This window comes from Alexandromys fortis, unplaced genomic scaffold (assembly GCF_014885135.2).
Source record: "Alexandromys fortis isolate MF-2015 unplaced genomic scaffold, M_Fortis_MF-2015_v1.1 scaffold_53, whole genome shotgun sequence".
In the NCBI taxonomy this organism is placed as follows: Eukaryota; Metazoa; Chordata; class Mammalia; order Rodentia; family Cricetidae; genus Alexandromys; species Alexandromys fortis.
Genome location: NW_026067939.1, coordinates 4459467 through 4484245, shown reverse-complemented (window position 1 = coordinate 4484245; position 24779 = coordinate 4459467). Strand labels below are relative to the sequence as shown.

Below are 24779 nucleotides of genomic sequence, written 5' to 3'. Positions count from 1 at the left end.
TATAATATAGTTAGGAAAAATGCTAAAACTATCTCTAAGAGCAAGTAAACGTCCAAGAGCCTCCACTAAGAAGTTAAGCATTCTTCTCACATAATTTTTTACATACATTTATCCCTACCATTCTGGCAAAGTATTATGCTCTAATAAGAAGTATCCTAATCTTCACCCAGCAATATTTTCAGGATGATAATATTATTCTCATTTCCTTGAATAATATCCATACTCCAGGGCCATCTCCTTCCTCATATTCAATATCATGCATGCTTGTATCAAGGTTCCTTTCTTCATATCCTGTCACAGTATCAATCACTGCCTCCTGTCCACTCAATCCACTTTTGATTTATCAGCCGCCGTCTTTCTGGACTCCATAACTCGACCCAAACCATTTTAACAAGACATTGACAAATAGCACTCGGTATCACATCAACCTGTTCCACTTAGTAAACTAAGAAACAGTAACTGTGACATCTCTGCATAAGTATTCCATTCTATTCCCCAGACTGATGTATATTAATGAGGAGATGGTATTTGAAATGCTTCTTCCACATCAGCATCTAATATGATCAAATTAGGAAATGGGATGATTTATTAAATTTTGTAGAGCTGAAATATTTCTTTATATCGCTATATGTGTGGTTTCAGAAAGTGAGCTGTTACTTTCAATTTTTCTACTGAAGATGTGGCTGCATTTCACAGACGAATTATTGTCTTTAAAAAGATTGCAAGAAGGCAAAATGTTATTAAGCAAATGCTCAGTAAAACAAACTAAATCAGTTTTAAAATTCCTAATTTAATGTAAATCTTGGTTGTTTCACTGAAATTCAGTTTGTGATCTTATTAAGTCATATTTGCATCGTAGTTTCTTGCTGTAGGACAGTTTCAAATTTATAGCATTACCAAGCGGCTTCACTTCTTGACTTTTAAGATATGTCCTCAATAAAATAAAATAATTGCTCTCTAAGCACACATTTTGCTCTTATTTTCAGATGTAAGCAAAACAAAAATCAATAGATTAAAAAAGAATAAAAGTGAGAAATCAACCATTTGTATCAGTTCTATAATTTTCATAATTAGATGTTAAAACATTCTTATTTAAATGTTTCTTTAAATTTAATAATTATTCCAAGGGTACTTTAAACTATAGAAAGACCTAATTGAATATTTAATATGATCATAATAAAAACTAAAGCAGGAATGAGAACACACAATGAAAAAGTACAACGTTGCTTAAATTCTCCCCTCACCCCTTTTCTATTTTCAGGTATATGAATATTCCAGAACTCAAGGTCTACTCATTTCAAAACCAAGACCTTCCAAGTATAAAATCCACAGCGGAGCCATTACCTAGGCCGGAATCAGCCCACGATCTTAGATGCTTGAGAGTTTCTTAGCGGGTCTCATTGATTCTTGTCCGTGGACATACTAATGGGTTGTAAACAATGAATACAAAAGAGGTTTCAATTTATTCACTGATTAGAAAATAACCATTAAAATCAATAGAAGTATGAGAGAAATAATACAAAAACAAGAAAAGATCATCCCGAATAAAATTGTGAGTCCCTGATATTTATTTAGAGCTTATGTGAATAAAGATCATTTGTTTCATATGAAGTACAATAATAATTTTATGATTCCAAAGAGTTTAATCCAAATTTGAACTGAAGAAAATCAATATTGTTCAAATTAAGAAGAGACAAAGATTACTATATTAATATGTAATCCAACCTTTCAACTTAATATTTAAAAGCGGAATATAGAGAAAATGAAATGATCAGAAATGTTGTCCTTTGTTCCTTAGACAAACATGTGGGGACTATGAGAATCAGACCTTTCCACTAAAACCCAATGAAATAGAAGCAAATTCATGACTATGTTTTAATGAGTAGTATAAAGCAAAATTTGAAACTATTTATTTACAAAAACAGTATGCTGCCTTTACAGTTTGGAAATGAGCCTCAATTTTTGTTTTTAGTAGTGATAGTAGTTAGTGATCATTTTTTGAGACAACCTATGTAGCTTAGGCTGGCCTTGAACATGTTACCTTCCAGTCTTGCTTTCCAGAGAGCTAGGACTATAGGTATATATCAATAAGCCCAGCTACAAAGTGCTTTTGAAACAAATCTTATTAGATAAATACATTTCCTGAAAATATACTGCATTCCTTTCAATTAGTAATAATTTATTATTTGTTCTATCTGTGAAACCATATTACTAAGGAAATTTTCATACCTTTCTCTAACATACAATAATCAACATCTTCTCTTATAACTTTTATATAGTTTAGAGAACTTTTATAGTTTAGAAAACACATGTTTTCCTTTTTACTCCATTTTCCTATATGCGTGGGGATGCATGTTTGCTTATGCAGACATGTGTGGGGAAGAACATGCATGTGGAGGCCAGAGGGTGATGTCGGGAACCACATTTCACAGCTCTTCTCTCTTACTCAGTGGGGCAAGATCTCTCAAGCTCACCTATTGGTTAGTGTCTCTAGTTAACTTGTTCTAGGGAAACTCCTCTGAGATCTTCCAAAAGCAAAATATGTCTCTAGTGAAGATAATGACTCATGCAAAAAAAAAAAATTCAAACTGAATAATAGAGAATATCTGTCTGGGAGGTGCTGATTTATGATGAAATGTTTTTATTTAAATCCTAAAGCAGGCAGTGGTGGCACACACTTTTAATCCCAGCACTGGGAGGTAGAGGCAGATGGATCTCTGTGAGTTCAAGGCCAGCCTGGCCTACAAAGAGTTCCAGGACAACCAGGGCTGTAATACAGAGAAATTCTGTCTAGAAAAACTAAAATAAATAAATCCTAAAATAACACATATACACAATGGGTCTTCTGAACATTATTTAATAAATTATACTATTAATACAATTAATGTAGTAATTGCACTGCCCTATCTAAATTAGGAAATCAAAAGGAAAATCAGGGCTGACCAGATGGCTCAGAGGGCAAATGTACTTGCTGTCAAGTCTGAAGACTTGAGTTCAATGTCTTCTGACACACACACACACACACACACACACACACACACACACACACTCTTTCTAAATGAATAAATAAAATATAAGTTGAAAAGAGAAAATTATAATGAGAACTGGCATGGTAGGACAAGTCTGTAATCTACTACTTATGAGACCAGCATAAGAGGATCACTTGACTTCAAGAGTTTGAAATCAGTCAGGGCAACACAGAGACAGACCATCCCAAAAACGAAGAAAAGAAAATTAGCTGTATAGTTAATCTTCAATAAACACAAATGACCACCAAAGTCAGACCAGACCAGTCTTCAAGAGGTAGAACAAAAAATCATGACAATCCATTGGAAAATAAACTATAGTTTATTTCAAAAGATAATAAACTAACAAAAATCAATACCAATTAATATTTTTTAAAAACTTTCTCAGCAAGCTCAAAATAATGGATTTTTTCTTCGGTCTTAAAGGTAACCAGTTTACAAAAAAAAAAAAAAAGACTATTGTTAATATTGTTAAAGATAAAAATAAATATTTTTCTAAGACAGAAAAAAACTGCAAGAATGCCCACCATCACCACCAGTTCTCTTCACCACCACCATGAACAATACTATACACAGAAATGGAAGACGACATAAACAGTTCAAACAGGAGAAAAAAACCCTTCCCTGCACTCTGGTGGCAGAGGCAGATGGATCTCTGTGAGTTCAAGACCAGCCTGGTCAACAGAGTGAGTTTCAGGACAGATAGGAAAAAAAAAATTCTTTACTTATCAGACAATAAAACTGTTCTCAGAGAAAATCCTAAAGACTCTTCAAGAGCAGCAAAATTATAGATCATAGAATAAACAGAAAATACACAAAACAAAATGCAAAAAGTATATAATACATAATATAAAATTAACTGTATATCTACATATTGGCAAATAATTGAAAAAGTCAATCTTAAAGTCAATCTTAAAATATTTCAATATTCTTTTTTATTTTGATTTAGCTCATTATTTCATAATTAAAAAGGTATCAAATACATACTGTAGAAAAATGTATAAAATGGCAAACTAATAGCAACTACAATCTCTTGAATTTTTTTCAATTTGTGTTCAAAATATACTTTAAAAAAGAGCTCTCCTCTATCTGACCTCCAATCCTATGCTAGATACAGCCATTGTAATAATCTTTGTAATATTTTGTTGCTGTTTTTGTTATTTGTTTGTTTTGAGGCAGGGTCTCATGTAGCCAAAGTTGTTACATGTAGCCCATGTAGCAGAGGTCAGCCTGCAGTTTTTCTTTTCATCAATATATAAATCCATATATATTCATTCATACATATTTGTTAGTATATTTTTGGTTTGGGTTTTCTGAAGTGGAGTCTTCTGTAGCTCAGCCAGGCATCAGACTCCTTGCTATATAGCCAAGAATGACTTTTACCTCCTGATCCTCCTGCCTCCACTTCCCAAGTGCTGGAATTATAGGCATGTGCCACCATGTCCAGAGTTTATCTTTTATTAAAGAGTAGATATAAGTCAACATTCAATAGCATGAAAATAGGAAATAAATATAATGAAATGTGTGCTCTACACTAATTGTATGTCCCTGTGGTGGTCTGAATGAGAATGGCCCCCATAGATTTGAATGCTTACTCACCAAGAGGTGGCGCTATTTGAAAAGATTATGAAATATGGCTGGGAGTGAGCTTTAAGGTTAAGAGCCCAGGGCAGGCTCAGTGTCCCCCTGTCCCTGCAGCCTGCAGATCCGGACACAGAAGTCTCAGCTACTTCTCTGGAACCATGTCTGCCTTCATGCCACCATGCTTCTCACCATGGTGACAACAGACTAAAAGTCTGAAAATGTAAGCATGTCCCAATTAAATGTTTTCTTTTATAAGAGCTGTCGTGGTCACGGTGTCCCTTCACAGCAACAGAATGCTGACTAACACAGTTCCTAAAAATGAATGTGTACAAACTCTAATCTTTTCTATATGGTATCAGGAGAGGGGGTCTCTGGGAAGTAATCAGTTTCAGAGAATGAGACCTTTTACAGTGGGATTAGTGTCCTGATAAAAGAGACAAGATAAAGATTGCTTCTTTTTGCAGTATTTTCCACTACTAGAGGAAAATAAAGAAGATGGTCGTCTATGATCCACAAAAAGAGCCCTCACCCGAACCCAACCAATTATAAGAAAATGTTTACATTGTGTAAGCCATTTGTCCGTTACCTAGTCAAAGCAGCATTAGGTAAAACAACATAAAAATATTTAGACTGAAAACCAACTACATTATTGAGAGAAAACAAGGAAAGACTAGAAATGTACACTACGCTCATAAACTGGAAACCCAATACACGACTATGACAGTTCTTCCGTCCTAATCACTCAATGAGCTGCACCCCCAACTCCAGCAGACTTGTTTGAAGAAATGCCAAGCTGACTCTAAATGCATATGGATATGCAAACAATACTACCTACTTTACAGAACCATAGAATTCAAAATTCTAAGACTGATATAAAAATAAAACAATTCAACCAAATCAACCATCTAAAAATAGAATCCCAGCCGTCTAGAAGAACAAGCAGAAGAAACTGAGTTGAAGGCCGTCATGGTCTACATCAGTGGTTCTCAACCTGTGGATAGTGGCCCTTTTCGGGGGGTAGGGGGGAGTCAAAGGACCCTTTCATAGGGGACACCTAAGAACAATAGAAAACACAGATATTTACATTATGATTCATAACAGAGGCAAAATTACAGTTACGAAGCTTTTATGGTTTCACAATGTGAGGAACTGTATTAAAGAGTAGAAGCATGAGAAGGGTCTAAATAGTAGTCTCCAGGACAGCCTACTGTAAAACTGAGTGAAGAACACGGCAGGGATATGGAGATGTCATTAGCTAGATTAATATGTGTGCTTTGGGTGTTCCGGTGGGGTGGGAAATGAAGAAGAAAGGATAGAAATTTTATTTGATGAAATAATGACTGAATTTGTTTTCTAAATATAACAGAAAATAAGTATCCGATAGAAGACAAAACTGTCAACTAAAAATTCTAAAATACACAAAACTATGTTGCAAAAATAAAAATTTCTCAAATAAGCTGAAGGAGTTCTTCACTGCTAGTTCTGCCTTACAATAAATAATAAAGCTGCCCTGCAAGCTCAAACAGGAGAATCCTGGACAGCAGCATAAGAACACAGGAGAAAGCTCACTGGAAAAAGTAAACGTACAAACACAATACTGCAGTACTAAAGTGGTATGTAACATACTGCTGGTTCTGTCTTTTTGTGTTTTGTCTTAACCGGGCGTCATGCACGCTAAACATGTGCTCTACCACTGAGCTATTATCCCATATTTCATAAAGCACTTTTAATCGTGGCAGAAAATTTCATCCTGAGTGAGGTTAACCAGACTCAGGAAGATATACTCAGAGCATGAGGTAACTTATAAGAGTCCCATGAGCTGCCCGGAAGGTGGTGGCGCACACCTTTAATCTCAGAACTCAGGAGGCAGAGGCAGTCAGGTCTCTGTAGGTTTGAAGCCAGCCTGGTCTACAGAGAAAGATCCAGGAAAGCCAGGGCTATTTAGTGAAACCTGTTTCAATCTCCCTACCCACCCCCCAAAAAATAATAAAAACAAAGAGTCACAGGAGTAAGGCATTCAATCAAAAGGACAAGCTGCACAAGGCAAAAACATGTTTTTTTTCCATACAACAGCTGAAGTAAACTCACTCCTACCTGCCACACCTGAGAGGGGCACAAAAACACATTCCAAGAACAACTTTGGGTTTTGAAGACATTGAAGTCACAAGGCAAATTTGTGCCTACAGATAAATGTGTGCTAAAAGAAATTCTCAAACTCAAATGGCTAAGAAAATTGGAATGGAACCTATCTTAATTAATGTCCTATTGCTATGAAGAGATACCACAACTCATAAAAAATAGTTTTTAAGATTTATTTGTTATGTATACACTGTTCTGTCTGCATGTATGTCTGAGCACCAGAAGAAGGCACCAGAACTCATTATAGATGGAGGCAAACTGGTTGCTGGGAATTGAACTCAGGACCTCTGGAAGTCAGTGCTCTTAACTGCTAAGTCATCTCTCCAGCCCCAAGAGGACTTTTAATTGAGGCTGGCTTAGGTTCAGAGGTTGAATCCATTATCAGCATGGTAGAAAACATGGCAGCGCACAGTGGACATGGTGCTGGAGGAGCTAAGAGTTCTACATCTGGATTAGCAGGCAGCAGGAAGAGAGTGTGTCACCGAGCCTGGCTTGAACCTTTGAAAGCTGAAAGTCCACCCGCAGACTTCCTCCAACAAAGCCACACCTACTCTAACAAGGCCACAACTTGTAATAGTGTCGCTCCCTATGAGCCTATGGGGGCCATTTTCATTCAAACCACCACCAAACCAAGCTACATTTATACTTACGTTATACATACATACTTATGTTTATAACCACAAACAAGACTACTCTCAGCCTTAATCACAGAAACTTCTCTTTACAGTGAATTGCAGTGAAGGCAGATGACTCATGACTGCTCAAAATACTAAGAGCAAGTGACAACCCTGGGCTCAGCTCTAAACAGGTCATTTGTACGACCCCCTGAAGTTCAGGGAACATCACAAAGGACAGAACAGAGAGAATGGAGAGACTGAAGATAAGAAGAAAGGCTGTAAAGACTACTCAGAGTCTCACAGCAGCTGTGACTGCCTGCATTGGGCCTACACAAAGCTGTGCCTATGGGCAGCCAGTCACGAATTGGGAGTGTGAGACTCTGCTCCTCCCTGCCGAACAACTGGCTACCAAGATACTGGATTATCTTCGGTTGTGTAGCCCATGGGGAGCCCACGAGGCTCCAATGGTTAGTTTCAAACCTTGGCCACAAAATGATCCTGGTTAAAATTAGTGGGTCACAAAACAAGACATGAATGTGGAAAGAGGACTTTGACTTACAAGGAGGGAATGATGGCAGGGTAGACGGAGGTAATAGAAAGCGGGAGTGAGGAAAACCAGAAACAAGTATAAAATTGTCAAAGACCAGACTGATCATTGAAAAGACAAGCCTTCGCTATAAAGACATAGAGTCAACAAAGGATGGAAACAGATATTCAATATCCATGGTAACCAAAAGATTAGAAGTGGCCAAACTTGGATCAAACAACACGGACTGGAAGTAAAGGCTGTCGCGGAGCAAGGGCGTTCTACAAGAAGTCGGCATTTTCAGAGGAGGGCAGAGGAGTTTTAAGCATCCATACATTTAACATCAGGTAACCCAAATATATGAAGCAAATTTGACAAAGATGACATGAGGACTATTAGCAACGATTCCAGTAAGAGATTTTATTCCACTTCCATTTACTTATTTTGTGTGCCTATGTGTGGGCGTGTGCATGTCAGGGTGCACATGTGGAGATCAGATGACAGCTCCTTCCACCATGTGAGTCCCAGAGATCAGACTCTGGACCTCAGGCTTGACAACAGACTTGACGGCTAACCTTTACCACTGAGGCCATCTTGCCAGCCTGCTGCCAGCCTCCCAGAGATTTTAATACCCCATTTTCAATAATGAATACAACTTTTAGTATAGTATTCATAAATTGTATACATGAGTATATGTGTGAATAAACTATGATATATTTATCATATATAAATCATATCATATCATAACAATAAAAGTAACAGGTACTGATATAGAAATGAAAACATTAAGCTGACTAGAAGGCACATGCAGAATATCACTACCATATGATTACATTGACACAAAATTCTCCAATAAAATGTAATAGATTCAACAACAGAAAGACATAATTATCAACATATATAAAGTAAATAAATCTCAAAGGTACTATGGTTAATAAGAGGCCTTAACAAAAATGTACATTGTTTATGACTGCAGGCATGTGAAACTAATCTACTCACAAAGAAACAAAGACTGTGGCTCCAGTTCATTTGGCAAGCAGGATTTAAGAAAAGTTACGAGTGAACTATCAGAAAATGATAAAGGTCTATTATTTTAAAGGGTATGTGCCTTTGTCAAGCTCAGCAAATGTATGCTTAGAATTGTACATTGTAATACTTATGAATTTTACCACATGTTTTAAAGTATCTTTTCAAAAGAAATATTTGTAAAATATTAAACTCTGTAATTAGATACTAAAATATTTAAAGGGAATATATACTGATGTCTGAAACAATGGATTCAAACTTTATGATGACTTAATGGGCAGAGAGGGAAAAATGAGTAGGTATTTAATAAGTCAAGTAGAAAGCTAATGTAAATGTCTAGGTAGCGAATATATCAGTATTCAATATAAAATTATATTATCAACTTGGCTATACACTTGAAAATTTTAATATCTTGGGGGAGAAAAGTCTATTAAATATAATTGAAGCAGTGGTTTCAGGAAAATTTGTAGCCTTAAACACTTTTATCAGTAGAAGTTATGCTCAAAAGGTAGGAAACAAAAGGGCTGGGGAGATGGTCAGTGGGGAGAGGTGCTCAGAGCCACACCTGCATTCAATCTCTGGAAGCCATTAGGTGGAATGAAGCAATCAGCCCCTAAGCTGTTCTCTGACCTCCACACACATGCCACAGCATGAGCGTGCTCATGCATACACACACAAATTTATTTTTAATTAGAACAATAACTAAATAAAAATGAAGTACAGAATAAGAAATACAAATAAATGCAATAATCAATAATTTAGAAAACAGAAAAGCAGAAGCCATAATTAATCAAAATCTATTGTTTAATGTGGTTGTCTTTTGAAGCAAGGTCTGTGCAGCCCAAGCTGGTCTCAAACTTGCTGAAGCTGAGGATGACTTCTGCCTCCTTCATGCTGGGATTACATGCATGCACTAATCATGCCTGGTAATCTACCAGATAATTCAAACAGGAAAAAAATAATAAAGAAATTAATGAAAGACAAAAGGAAAATAAGCACTGAAATAGCAGAAAAGCCTAGAATCTTCACGGGGTATTTTGTAGACTTCTAGGCATTTATTTATTATTTTTATTTAAAAATTCTTAAATTTTACATACTAGCCCCAGGTCCCCCTCCCTCCCCCTCTCACCCTCCCACCTTCCCCTATCCCACCCCTCATCCACTCCTCAGAGGAGGTTAGGCCTCCCTTGGGGCATCAACAAAATCTGGTATACCAAGTTGAGGCAGGACCAAGACCCCCTCCCCCTGTACCAAGACTGAGCAAGGTTTCCCCACAGGGAATTGGCTACAAAAAGCCAGTTCATACACCCAGGGTAAGTCCTGTTACCACTGCCAGGGGCTCCCCCAACAGACCAAGCCACAAAATTGTCACCCACAATCAGAGGGCCTAGTTCAGTCCCATACAGGATCCCCAGCTGTCAGTCCAGGGTCCATGAGCTCTCCCTAGGTGGGGGCCAGCTGTCGCTGTAGTTTTCCCAGTCATAATCTTGACCCCCAATTCTGCTCATAAAATCCCTCCTCCCTGTCTCCAGCTCAGCTCCAGGAGCTCAGCCAGTGCCTGGCTGCGCATCGCTGCATCTCTAGGCACGTATTCTAAAATCTATATGAAATGGATAATGCACTAAACAAGAAAAGTTTATCAAAAGTAGGTCATATGAAATAAAATCCAAGCTGTACAATTTCTGTTACAGAAATGAAGAAAGTTATTGTGACGGCACTGGTCCTAGAGTTTCATCAGTCTACAAAAGCTTCAAGGAAAGAGTCCCAATGACCCAAAATTATTCCTGGGTATTGAAAATGAAGAAAAACTTGTGAGTTCTCTTTGTGAAGAAATGGCAAAGAATATAGTTGCTAGATTTAATAAAAGCAGTATAGAAAAGACAAATATCACATATAAATATCAACGTAAAATACAAGGTAAAAAAGAGACCAAACTCTTCTACCACACCAAAAAACAAATCTAGGTCAACTGAGGTTTACTCCAGAAAAAGCAACATTGGTTCCTCAAGAGATCTGGGAGAATAATTTCTGGATAAAAAAGCTTCAAGAAAATTCAACACTCAGAACCCATTTCTAGTGGAGAAAGGGTGATAGGCACTCTCTTAAAATAGAAAAATGTGCATGCTATAAGCCTGACAACAGGAAATAGACATTTTTTTCAATAAAGTCACAGAAAAAAATTATATCCTTTCCAATGCTGTTCCATATTTTCCTAGAAGTTAAACACAATAAATCAGATAACAGAAAGAAAGAATAGGATGAGAATTAGAAACACAGAACTACTTCTATTTATACACAGCCCTAGAGAGACACACAGGAACTGGAACAGTAAAAGAATTGAGCGGCATGGGATATAATTAGTATGAATTCCGTAGATTTCATATATAAAATAACAAATAGTTACATATCCTATCTATCCCCATGTATAATAGCAATAAGAAGTTAAAGTACTTTGGGATAAATTTAACAAGAAATGAACAAAATGCTTGTTTTCTGAGGAATACAACAGTCCTTATAAGAATAAAATAAAACTAGACTCTGCTCTAAATAGAATTTAGCATAAGAGAAGTGTGGAGTGACTGTAGCTTGTAAATTTGATAAAATCTGACTGAAAATAATACCAGGCTTTTATAATAGAACTAGGTGACTTAGCAGCAAACTTATATTCATATGAAACGTCACTCGGAAAGAACAGGTAAAGAATTGGGAGCCTAAACCTACCAAAAATTAAAATATGCTGTAAAGTCTCCATGATCGCAGTACAGTGCCTATGGCAGAACTGATATAAAACCAAGAAAAATATCCATGCATTTTAATTAAAACTGAGATCACATATTCGTAATTGTTACACATCAGTGATGTTCAAAAAAAAAAGATGAGTTAAATTTGACTTGGGGAGAAAAGATAGAAATCAATAAGAAGAATTAAGGGTCATATAGAACTGAACATTAAAGAGTAGAAAGTATTTTCAAAGTAGAGATGATGGCAAAAAACTGGAAGAATATATGCAAATAAAAATAAAACCTTGGAACTCTGGGGATATACTAGAACAAAAATGTATTATACAGAGTGGTTTACACATGGAACAAATAAAACACGTGCGGGGGGGGGGGGCAGGGCAAAGGAAAAAAAAAAAAAAAAAAATACATTAAACAGGGGGGTTAACAAAAGAAAAAAAAAAAACAGGCGGGGGGGGGGGGGGAATGTCAAATAACAAGAATCCAAAAAAGCTAAACATTTAGACATTAATGCAACTAAGCTTCATATGCAAAGAGAATTATATATTTGATGCCCATTACACTAATGTGAATCCCCAGTTAGAGACTAACACTACACCGAGCTAAGCAGAGACAGGAAGCCATCTTTAAGACATTAGCTTCCAGAAACAAAGCAGGAGTGGATTGGGGGCAGGAAAACAGTAGGAAAAGGGACTAGGAGGAGGGGGGGGGGGGGACTGGGACTGGGAATGTAAAGTTAATTAATTAAAACAACAATGACAACAAAACACTTTTTATCTTTTATTTATTCTAATACTCTTCTGTCTAAAACTCAATGAATTACAAATACCTATTTTCCTCAGTTCCCTCAAAACCATGGTCCTGTTCTATTCAATCACATTTTCTCACTGTCCAAGATGTCCAACTCCTCAAACACACTATTCCCTATACAGCCTTAGAGCGAGGCTAAAAAACGCAGGAGTCACGCAGTACACATAGGTCAATTCAGGCTGCCACAGTATAAACAAGAAATGTATTTTCTCGGGTAGATTGTAAGTTCAAAACCAACGTGCCAGATAGTTTAGTTCGCTGTGAGAATCTTTTCTGTCTTGTAAAGGGCAGCCAACTCACTGGGCCCTCCCATGACATGCTCTGAGCTTATGTAGGATAAATGGAAAGATCTCTCCTCCCCTATCCTTTTTTTTAAGGTTTACACTCTTATCTTTATGTGTCTGTATACATGTATGCCACATATGTGCGGGTATCTCAGTGCTGGCGTTTACAGGAAACTGTGGACTATACTTTTAACTGCTGAGCCACCTCTCCAGCCCTAACTTCCTCTTCAGATAGGGTCAACAGCATTATCAGATTAGGGCCCCAACAAGATAACCTCATTTAACCTTCATTACTTCTATAACAGCCTTATCTACAAACAGAAACACCAGGGACAGAAGCTTAACAAATTCTGGAAAGACATAAATGTTCAGTCCATACCACAGCATGTTAGTTATAAACCTAGTGAGTTTGCAATTCCTGCTCTTTCCTCTTCAGAATCTTCCACGAGAAGCCACAGCCAGAGACAAACACAAGACACCTGAGTGAGCTTACACTGAACCATCAAGTTCCAATAAAGCCATCGGATAATGACACCTGCAGGAGCAATGTCCAAGAGAACAGTAGAGCTGCCATGTGCCGCGGTCAGATTGTAGAACCCAAGTAAAAATGAAGGACTGCTACTGTGAGCCACTGATCCGGAAAGGGCCTGCTACACAGCAGCACGTGCATACCTTCTTGTTCTGCTTTTGGAGCGAGACCTCTGAACTCTATAGGACTTCCCTCGACCCCGGGAACGACTTCGACTTCGTTTTCTTCGGGAGCCATAAGAAGAGCTGCTGCTGGACCTGTGCCTGCGTCTGAAAGAAACCATAAGCATCACCGCAGTGCAAAGTCTGGGCTGTAAGCATTAAGAGGGAATCTAAAATTGTCTCATTTTTGTTGTTTCGTTCTTTCCTCAAAGAAGACAGAAGACATAAAACATTCTTGATCTCCAACACCCAGAAGGATGATTCAGACAGACTGGGTACAATTTAAGATATTATGGGTCATATCATCAGATAATGTAAGAACTATACCAACTTCTATCTGCTTGCTTACATACAAAGGATATAGATACTTGGCCTGATTAGAAAAAAAAAATGAAAAGAAAACCACTGGGTTGGGATTTGCCCTAAGTACTAACTACTAAAAGAGAATTATTTAGCCAACAAAATTAAACACACAAAATAACATGACTTCTTAAGAACATTACTGTCTCTACCACATAAACAGAAATCATGAGCACTGACCTTCTCTCATAAGAGTGTGAGCGAGGCTGCCGGTCTCTAGACCAGGACCTGGACTCAGACCGTGGCCTCCTCCCGCCCTTCTTGCGGCTGTACGTCCTGCTGTCTGAAGAGCTGCTGGAAGAGGAGCGTCTGCGGTGTTTCTTTTTCCTCTTGCTTCTGCTTTCTTCCTCGGTGTCTGACGACCGGCGCCCCATTTCTACAAGGTCACAATAAAAAATCCTGACTTAGTAACACAACAAATGAAATTCAAGACAACTTTTTAAACTTAAATACAAATAGTAACTATTCTCCATAAACTGGCTGTGAACTTCTGGATCCACTGATTTTCCTGCCATGCCAGAGTAGTTGGAACTACTGGGGCAGACCCCCATACCCAACTACACCTTAAAGCTTCTTAAAGTAAAACGTGGTTGGCTTTTTTCCTAGCTGTGTGAAATAGCTTTAACACAATTTTGTAGTATATCAATGAACTTTTTACACATTCTGAACAACTTGAATTTGCACCAACTTTTTTGAATGTCTTTTGAATAGCAATCCTAAAGAAAGTTCATTATATCAATTTTCTGACAGTTTAAGTTGTCCTTATCATTCAGAGCATGACGTTTTGCTTAGTAATGAACCATCTAGTCGTCCATCTTAAACTCCCTGAAGATGAAAGGCACTTTAGAGTCATACTTTTCAAGTTGAGTTCTAACTATTTAAAGGGTTTCTTTTTGTTGTTTTTACTTAGTTCTATTATATGTGTATAAGTGTTTGCCTGAATATATGTCAGTTTACCACATGAAGGCAGTGCCCATGGAGTCCATGGTTGGTATTAGATTCCTTGGGACTGGGTTGTGAGTTACATGTGGGTGCTGGGAATTGAACCCGGGTCCTCTGAGTGATCTCCACAGGCTCTGAGTTCTAGATATTTCAAAGAGAAGAGCTCATCAGTCATTATGGAAGTATGAGATGAAACAATGCACTATTATCATTCATTTCACTTCTGAAACTGAGGAAAGAAACGCGAACTCAAGTAGCAAAGTTGATGGTTACTGGGAAGGCAGCCAGCTCTTTCCACACAGCTAGCTTGGTATGAGTCTTTCAGAAAATCAGTCAGCAAATGAATTTACAAAGTAAAATGAATGTTCATGCTTTTTTTTTTTGACAGTACAATCCTACTTCTAGAAATATATCTGAAATTTTTTATCAAAAGAAAGATAAATGCATGGGCTTGGCATGTAGCTTAGCTAGAAACTGCTTGTCTAATGAGCAAGAGGCAGCAGGCTCTCCAGACTGCATAACCTTTGAGTGTTGGTGATGCCTAGAATGCCAGCATTTGGGAGGTGGGGACAAGAGAATCAGAAGTTTAAGGTCCTTCTTGGCGACACAGAGATAAAGAGAGACTAGCTGACCTGGGGTACACAAAAGAAAAGAACATTTTATTACAGCATCATTATATTGTATCTTTGGAGGAGCTATAAGAAAACACGTACATAGAAATAAAAATTAAAATGAACATGTAAAGAGAAAGCAAGAAAAAAAATCAAAAAGAAAATAGTTCCTTATAAGGATTTCCAAAATGCAAGAATGGTTCAGAAGCATCCCCTAAAAGAAAAGAGCAGTTCTTTCAGGCCAAAGCACAAGCAGACATAATGGCATAACTGAATGCGGCTATGAGAATTCACCACCTGACCAGATACCAGAGAACTACCCAACTATAAACCCAGTCCTCGGCAGGCATCACAACAATCAAAAGCGCCCCCTCATCTGCAGAGCAGGCACTGCATGGTGGAAACTGCATGGTGGGTGGGGCAGCTCCAAACTAACCACTACCACAGCCCAGGTCTAGACTCTGCTCCTTTTGGGTTTGCTTGTTTGTTAGACAGGTTCTTACTAGGTCACTCTCACAGAGTTCCACTTGCCTCTGCCTCCAAGTGCTGGGATTAAAGGTAGGTGAGCATCACTGGCAGCTTCAACTTCACCATCACTACTCTGATCTGAAAGATGAATTCCTAACTCCACTTCCCCAGAAGGTAAGTAATAGCATTGAAATAATTAAATATATTGTTTCAAAATATAAAGCATACCTTCTTTTTCTGAAGCCTTTCTACATAGTTATGGTCATAGTTGTATATTTAGTATACAAAAGAGGAAAGAAAGGATGCCAGATCCTGATACTCAGGAATTAGACAATCAGAACCTTAAATTACTATAAAGGTAGCCTTGAGAGTCTCATGTGCAATACTTTCTTGATAAAATAATTACTAGTTACCTTACAATATCTTTAAAAAGTAGGATTCATCCTATGAAATAATTAGATCAAATGTCATATTTAACTTTAGTAATTACTTAAAACAAGTTAGATATCATGACTATAAATAAAATGATGTATTAAAATACTGTTTTGTTTTGAGAATTATCAAATGATTCATGACCTCTGGGTCAATTTCAGTATAAACATTTCTGCTAGGGCTAATTCAACATTTTAAATAATTTATCTAGAACCAGAATTAAATATTTGTAAATATAGTTTCTTCAAAATTCTTTTTTATTATTATTGGTATTATAAATAAAAAGAATATGTGTGGTCAAGGATGCACCTTAGTGTAATGTGGAAGTCAGAGGACAACTTTGGGAAGTTGATTTTCTCCTTTATCCATGGCCTGTGAGGAGCAGACTCAAGTCATCAGGCTTCCACAGCAAGCACACAATTCATGCTCAGCAAACACTGAGAAGCCTTGGGTTTCAAACCTTGAGTAAATCACTAATATCCTTTAGCCAGCTTCCAAACTGAATAAAATCAGCCCTGAATAAAAGTTCAGCATGATCCTTTCCACTTAAAAATGTTTATAAAATTATATATATTCATAAAATGTATACATATACACATATGTCCAATGTACATAGATATATATTTTCATACACGTATGTATATAATATCCATTTGTAGATCTACATATATACTACATCTACATTAGATATCCCTGTATGTGTATATATTTTTAAATATATAAAATATATACCCAATTCAAGGGTGATAATACTTTTCTGCTTCTTGGCTTTTTCTTCCTTTTTTTCTCTGTTACTTTCACCTTAACAACTGACAGATTGACATGTGTAGTAGCACACATTTTTGAAAACCAGCACTCAGGAGGCAAGAGACAGGCAGAGCTCTGTGAGGCCAAGACCAACCTGGTCCGCATATAAGTTTCAGGTCATCAGACCACCCAGGGTTGCATAGTGCAACCATGTGCCAAAAAATAAAGACATACAACTTTTCTTTTCCTCAAAGAAGTATTTAAATTAAAATGACTTCTTGTTAGGTCTTGAATACTCTCATTTAGAAAATACTGAATTGCCAGGATTTTATATTCTTATTTAAAAAATACTTAAGTGTCAAGCATACCTGTAATCCCTGCATATGGGAGATGGGGCAGGAGGATTTCCACAAGTAGGAGACCAGCCAGGTCTAAAATAAACAAATATATAAATCTGGAGCATAAGTAAAAGAATAAAAAAGTAAATTCACAAGGATGAAGAAACTAGAAGACACCTAGATGATGGTGGTGCACACCTTTAATCCCAGCACTCCGGACGCAGAAGCAGGTGAATCTCTGAGTTCCAGGGCTACACAGAGAAATTATCTTGGGAAGAGAGAGAGAAACAGAGAGAGAGAAAGAGAGAGACAGACAAAGACAGAGACAAGAGAGAGACAGACAGAGACTAGAAGACAACAGGGAACAGCAGACAAGATAAATCAACCAAGTTTTGGGAAATAAAAAACTGATTAAGGATTTAGAACTACAAAAACTGAATACTAAGCAACTTGCAGAAAATTCCAACAAGAACAAAGCCAACTCATGCAACCCAAATCAGAATGAATCAGGAGTGTGAAACACACCACTCGGACACAATGAGGTATAAAGCTAGAAAAAGGAACTGACTGAATTTCTGTACAAGAAATAGTCTCAGGTCCCCTCCCCTCATGCCATCTGGCCGGCCAGGTGATTAGCCTTCTCCAACCCCAGCAGGACATAAAGTGTATTGGATGGGAGTTTGAAGTCTAAAAGACAGTTGGTTTTTTTTAAGTGGGGGAGACATAGGGATGTCAAACTCAACTAACCTGGGCTCACAGGAACCGACTGAGCCTGAACCAACAACCAGGGAACTTGCACGGGGAGTGACCTAGTCTGCTACATATGTGTGAAGTTATATAGCTTGATCTTCTTGTGGGACTTCTAACAGTGGGAACAGAGACTGTCTCTGACTCTTTTACAGGCTTTCGGGACCATATACCTTTTACTGGGTTGCCTTGCACACCCTTATCAAGGGGAGGTGCTTAGTCTTAACTCAACTTGATGTGCCATGTTTTGTTCATTTCCATGGGAGGCCTGATTTTTTCTGAAGAGAAAATGAGAAGATTGGAGGGGGAACAGAGGGAAGATGGTGGGGGAAGAGTGGGAAACTGCAGTCGGTATGTAAAATAAATTTTTAAAATAAAAAATTAACAACAAAAAACAAAAAGATTTCTATAAAAACTGAACTGTACCCAATGGACAATACATCTAAAGGTCCCTGAACAAAACCCTGTAACACAGCCCACAGCTAATGAGCTCAAATATAAAGAGAGTGAACCTTTTCTATAAAGTCTTTCTCTGTTACCTTCTTAGTGAATACACAACAAGACAGTCCACTAGGTGCGGAAAGCCTCTGTCTCAGCACTGAGGCAGCACCCGCCTGGTGCTGTGAGGCCCTGGACGCAGCACCCAGCAACACAGAACGAAAGTAAACAATAAGTGCAATGCAGAAAACAGAAACAACTCATAGCAAAGTGGGAGCACACAGAGAAAAGCAACAACAGAAACTTCAGGAACAAAAACTCATTAATATCTTCAGGTGGGTAATGAAAGGCGTCCCAGCAAGCAATGAGAAAATGCTCCAAGGAGAAAGCTTGGTCTAAATAAATGACAGACGAGATAAGGTTGGAAAAGGTCAAACACTCGTGGAAGGTGAAAAGAAAATGAGACAAACATGAAAAAATTGAAAATCTTAAAATAAAAGTAAAGACATCTATCCAGAAAATCCAATATTTAACTGATAAAGATGCCATTACAAAAGAACAGAAAAAGAAATGAGGAAAAACATGTCAAAGAATTATTGAAGAAAAATTAAAAAGCATAAATTTCTCCCAAGTACTTGGAATAGTGAGATTCTATTAAAAAAATAAACATATACTAGGGATAACTTAGAAAAGAATCAGACACTGGAGATTATGCCTAGTATACAGAAGGCTCTTTTGAACTCAAACAAAGAAAAATAATAATTATCAGGCATCAAGAATAAAAAGAAGATCCCAGACAATTCAAAAGAGTCACAACATAAAATAAAATAAAGGAAAGCATAATAAAATGCACAGACTTTTCAGATGGCAACACAAGAACAAAGGAAATTCACCGTCAAATTTCCAAAAAACTAATTCCAATCTCAAATCTCTTTCCATCTATCTTAGCAAATCGGCGGTCTGGTGAGATTACAAAAAAGACATTTTTAGAAACTTAAGCCATTAAAACTAGATGTCATGCTCACCCTTCTTCAGAAGTTTCCAAACAGCGTGCTTCACCAGAAGGAAAACAAGACACAACAAAGACAAAGCTTCAAAATGTGAGCTGTCTAACACTGAAGATGGAAACATCTCAGGAGGAGAGATGAGAGGCCCATCAGTGGGCTCCATACAGGAAGTCCTAGACTTCCGAGGTATTCAGTTCTGGAGTGTCAACAACTCCTAAAAGAGAGCCCAAGGACCCTTCAAGTCAGGATATTCAAAAGGTAAAATTATTTTCATTATAATATACAAACATTATCTCTCTAGATGTTCTGAATTTTCGCAAGAATCAAAGCAGAAGCAAACTATAACAGGCTCACTGCATTCTTCCCTGGTCGTTCCCCACTCCACACTCCACTAGAGTCTCAGTGAACAGTGTTGTTGATAGGGCCAAGAACAGGGGTAGAGTACTTGTCTACCTCATACAAGACCCAAGGTTCAATCCCCAGTCCAGCGACAGCACATACACCATGCTCCCCAAAAGTACCCTTGGCAAAGGAATAAGTCATTAAATGTATTAAATTTCAATATGCATAATTTCTATCATAAAATGAAGGATTCTGGTTGTCTTAAAAAGAAATGTACAACTGAACTGCAAGCTGAACTAGCTGCTTTTATTATAAAACATGATTTTTATTGCAAAATTGCCAACAGATGATCACTCAGCCTTGGTTATTTGGCAGCCTTTTTCTCAGACTGAATGAAAATGAACTTTTACCTCAAGGAAAATTAACAATACCTGTCACCAATCATAAACGTCTGCTCTTAACTAAAAGATTTGAATTTTGGATTACTTGTATCTGCCTAGTTCTCAGACTGTTTCTTTTCTAAGGTCAATGGCAATATTAATACACATGAATGTTATAGAATAAAGGGTGCCAACATTTGAAAGATATATCTAATTCTAGTTAAAAATGAAGAAAGAAAAAAAAAAAACAAAGATGGGCAACAATTTGGCCATATATCTTTGGGTAACCAAAAATCAAAACATAGCAAGTGGGTATAAATTTTTCTTTATTCTAATGACAAATGATGTCACACATGAATAGAAAAAATCAGAGGGAGACTACAAAAAGGTTTTCTCTATAACTGGCAGGTATGCAGTTCCCAATACTGTATGTCCTTAGAAAAGGTGATGGTTAATTTTCATGGTCAACCTAACAGGATGTGAAATCACCATGGAAACACTCTTTGGGTGTGTGTAACAGGGTGTTTCTGGAAAGGTTTAGGGAGGAACCAGAACTGGGGCTAGTATCCTGATACAGATAAAATGGAGAAGTGCATTGAGCACCTGTACTCCTCAGGGACTGTAGATGTGCTCAGGCTGTTGCTACCATGACTTCCCTACCACGCCAGGCTGTATCTGCAAACTGTGCGGCAAACATGGCCTTTCCTCTGTGATGTGCTTCGGTCGAGCGTTTGTCAACGCAATGAGAAAAGCAATGCTGCTTGTAACTGAATAGTCTCGCTCATTCTAGCCGTGCCATCAACTTATACTGCGCCCCTGTAGAAAGGAAGAATTTCTACACTTGACTCCATTGGCAAGGTGAACGCATGGAAGCGGTCCTATCATTCGGCAATGATCATATTTTTTCAGCAAACTCCACAAAATAACAAAGCTCCATACAGCAAGTTCTTGGTTTTCTGTTCTCTAGTTCTTCCTGGTTTCAGCTTCCTGGACTCAATTACTCCTTCTACAGAAGTGAAGCCATGACAGGTAATGACCACAAGACAACAATTTAAAATGTTTTATTGTAAAGTTCAAGTGGCTGATTGAAAATATAAAGTCAAGACGTGACCAAGATAATAGAGAACTTTAAGGCACATGTCCGTAATAAGGATAAAGAAGCAGTTATTGTGTTTCAGAAAGCAGGCAATTCGTTTAAAAGAACAAAGGTTCGTGGAGGACATGACAATTTATAAGTCCTCTGCCACAGTATTTCATTAAAAATAAAAATACAATCTTTGATCCCGGGTACGTGCCCCTTCCTCAATAAAAGGTAAAAACAGTAAAATGGGTGGGCACATGCTTACAATCTCATCACCTGGGCAGTATGGGCAAGATAGGTTTTAGACTACATAGCAAGTTCAAGGTCAACCTGGGCGCTGGACACACTGGAAAAAAAAGGAACAGCAAGTAAAACTGGAGTGGACACTATTTAACATACTACGTAATCAAAAAAAAAAGCAGAAAACCACGCAAAGCAAAGGAATTAAAAGAATAGAGGTAAACTTCAGACATAACAAAGCAAAATTCAAAAGAAATAAGAATTCTGTCAAAACACCCGATAGGACTGACACACATAAGAACTCAGAGGCTGTGGCATCGCGCCCAGGGCCTGCACAGATCCTGCAGTGCTGCACAGGGTCCAGCACTGAGAGGGAGAGGCAGACAGGGGCTCTGGCCCAGCCAAAAAGCTGTCTCCAACTGACAACTGCTCCAAAGGAAAACTTAGTTCTCCAGGGGAGTCTCACTGGGCGTAGAAACCAGTGAAGGCCAGGCCCCATGTCCAGTGATGGTCAACACAAAATAAGCACAAAGGTCTTCTTGGAGATTTTTTTTTGTCTCATATTGCTTTGTTTAGGCAATTTTTTAACCATACTGGTCTTTTGCTTGTATATTAAGGCTTCCAATTTTGAATCTTTTTGAGGTTTGTGTGTGCCTCTCTGTGTATATGTATTTCTCATGTTCTTAGCTTCTTCTTTTTTTGCTTGTTTATTCATTTTGTATCATCCTCATTTGTCTTTTTATTTGCCTGTTTTCTTAGAGAGAGAAAAAGAAAGCATGGAGTTGGGTGGGGAGGATCTGGGAGATGAGGGGAAACTGTGATCAGAATATATTGTATGAAAACAACTTTATTTTCAATGCAATTGCAACACCAACATCAGAAGTCTGTAGATTAACATCTCTTGTTAAACTAACAAATCATAGGATTCCCTCCTGTGGTCTGAAGGTGCAACCAGAAAAAGAGTTATCAACGCCCTATCACAACCCCATAAGGTGCAGTTCCTGTCCCGCTGATGCGTGCTGAATCTGTCCAGTCTGGGTCAGCAAGGCCAATCACCAGACAAGCGCCAGCTGCCTTTGTCTTTTTCCGCTTCAGACACTCTTAGCCCTCTTATTGAACATACAGTAATAAAGTGTTACCACCTAGCAAGAAACCGCCTTTGTCTGCAGAGAAAAGTGAATATTCATAAACTCTACCTAGAGGGGGGCTCTCAATGGAGACATCGTTTCCCCACAAGATTGAACCTGTCACATCCGCTCCACTCCTTAAAACCTGAAAACTCCACATAGCTCCTTCACTGGGAGCTTTTCCATGCAAGTTCAAAGATGACAATTCGAATCCCTTCATAAGCCAACAGATGAGAGGTGAATGCTATAAATGCCTACTTCTTAGTGGGGACAAAACTCGGCTACTGGCGAGTCTAGATTTGGTTCAATAGCATTTAAAAATACAACTCAGAAATTACATGACTCATAACCTAAAGTCTAAAATCTAGGGCAGGTAACACACATTTTAACTGCTCAGAAAAGTAGGGTTCAAGGGTAGCAACCTGGTCACGTGACCAAAAGTCCTGACGTCAAAAAGAAATTTACAGAACGCTTAAAGTAATGTATTTCACGACAGGGAGATCTGTTTGACCTTGTGCTATCTCTCACGTCAACCAGGGGTCAGACAGGTCAGAGGATGGGGACCAAGTGCTCATTAGATTTAGCATCCCCCCCCCCCCCCCCCCGGCTCCAACTACCTGGAGAAGGTGAGAGTGAAATGGGCTATGGAGGTAGGACACTGGGAAACCCCGAAACAGCGGGCGATCGAGACCCGGGACCGGAGGAATGGGGGCCAACTCTCCACACCACCTCCAGCCCGTGGGCCGAGCCCGAGGCCCGCGGCCGCTCGCCACCCGCGACCGCCCACTCCCGCGGCCCGCGTGCCCGGGGCCAGCGAGCAGGGAGCCTCCCAGGTGCGAGGCGCATGCGCGCACGGCTCCGCTCCGCACGCCGCGGGCCCCGGCCCGGCCTCGGCCACTGACTGCGCCAGGCCCCACGCCGCCTCACGCCGAGCGGGGCCTCCGGGCGCCGCCTTCGCGGGCGCCGCCCCCAAGCTCTGGACGCCGGCATCACCTGGGTCGACCTTCGGGCTCGCACCTCCGGGCGCGGGGACCTGGAACCCCCTCTTCTAACCGCGGCGCCACCGGCGTCCTCAGAACTTGCTTCAGTTTAAGCTCAGCGCCTTCCTGGTTCCAGCGCCAGGCAGCGCCAGCCGAGCTGCCGAGTGCGTCGATGCAGGCCGCTAGGCCACCAGGAATGCCGAGCGAGTGGATTGTCATGCCGCCAATTTTTTGTTTAATGTTTGTTTCGCATATTTGCATAATTGGATTTTCTTGTTCCCAAAAAGCAATAAAGGTGGGCCTATGGGATGTTACTGCCTTAGAAATCGTCGTTATCGTCACAGATAATCAGTAAACATCTACATCGTGGGAAGTTATGTTTAAGACATTCGCGCTGAGCAAAATTGGTTAGTTCCTGTTAAGCGACGTCGAAATTCGCCCAACAATAATAAATCATGGAGTGCGTCTGCATAGAGTTGTGCATGATTAAACTGTAATGATTTATTTGCAAAAATACATTAAAAATCGGTGTGTGTTGGGTGGTGGGGGTTCTGCCGCGAAGGTGAAGGCATTCACGGATGGACGCAAATTAGTTCTAATATTAAAGTAACCATTGGATAGAGGGAAGAAATCTGCCCGATGCGAGAAGTTTCTTCTAGAACAGAAATCAAATATGTACACTTATCAAAAACTCAGTGGCCGAAATTAAAGACAAGCAACATTTTCTGTAGTTCATAGCATATTTTCCTTGTGTGAAAATTGTTTTTCACTATTTAGTCTAGGGAAGCAAAGCTAAAGAAATACATAAAATATCAGCCTGAGTTCCTGCCGACCTTTAGCTAGATACCAAGGTACAGATTTCCACAGACATTTGAGATGCAAATCACCTCCAATATAGATCTATTCCTGGAAAATAGCTGTACCTTAACTAACCAGTTTTGAGGGACCATTTAAAAATGTAACTGCAACACTCCATGTTTTCTTATAAATAATTCAAGGGCTGGGAGAACTCTTGGGGTCCGGATTTTTTGGTTGTTTTGTTTATATCTGTGCATATGCTGTCAGCTGAGTTTTAGCCTCCATATTTTTTTCTTTTCAA

The 24779-nt window shown here is 38.8% G+C and overlaps 1 protein-coding gene across 2 annotated transcripts in view; it reads right to left on the bottom strand.

Moving 5' to 3' along the window:
• Rsrc1 (arginine and serine rich coiled-coil 1) overlaps positions 1 to 23846 on the bottom strand; it is a 265192-nt gene extending 241346 nt beyond the window's left edge. Inside the window, exons 1-3 of one of the 2 annotated variants that reach the window (XM_050147494.1) lie at positions 23694 to 23846; positions 13981 to 14176; positions 13423 to 13548 (exon numbers count right to left, since the gene is read on the bottom strand). In XM_050147494.1, coding sequence (XP_050003451.1) covers positions 13423 to 13548; positions 13981 to 14174 — 320 coding nt within the window. In that variant the 5' untranslated portion in view covers positions 14175 to 14176; positions 23694 to 23846. The remainder of the gene's footprint in view (positions 1 to 13422; positions 13549 to 13980; positions 14177 to 23693) is intronic. The other variant, XM_050147495.1, reaches the window with a different exon arrangement.
• Positions 23847 to 24779: the final 933 nt, after the last annotated feature.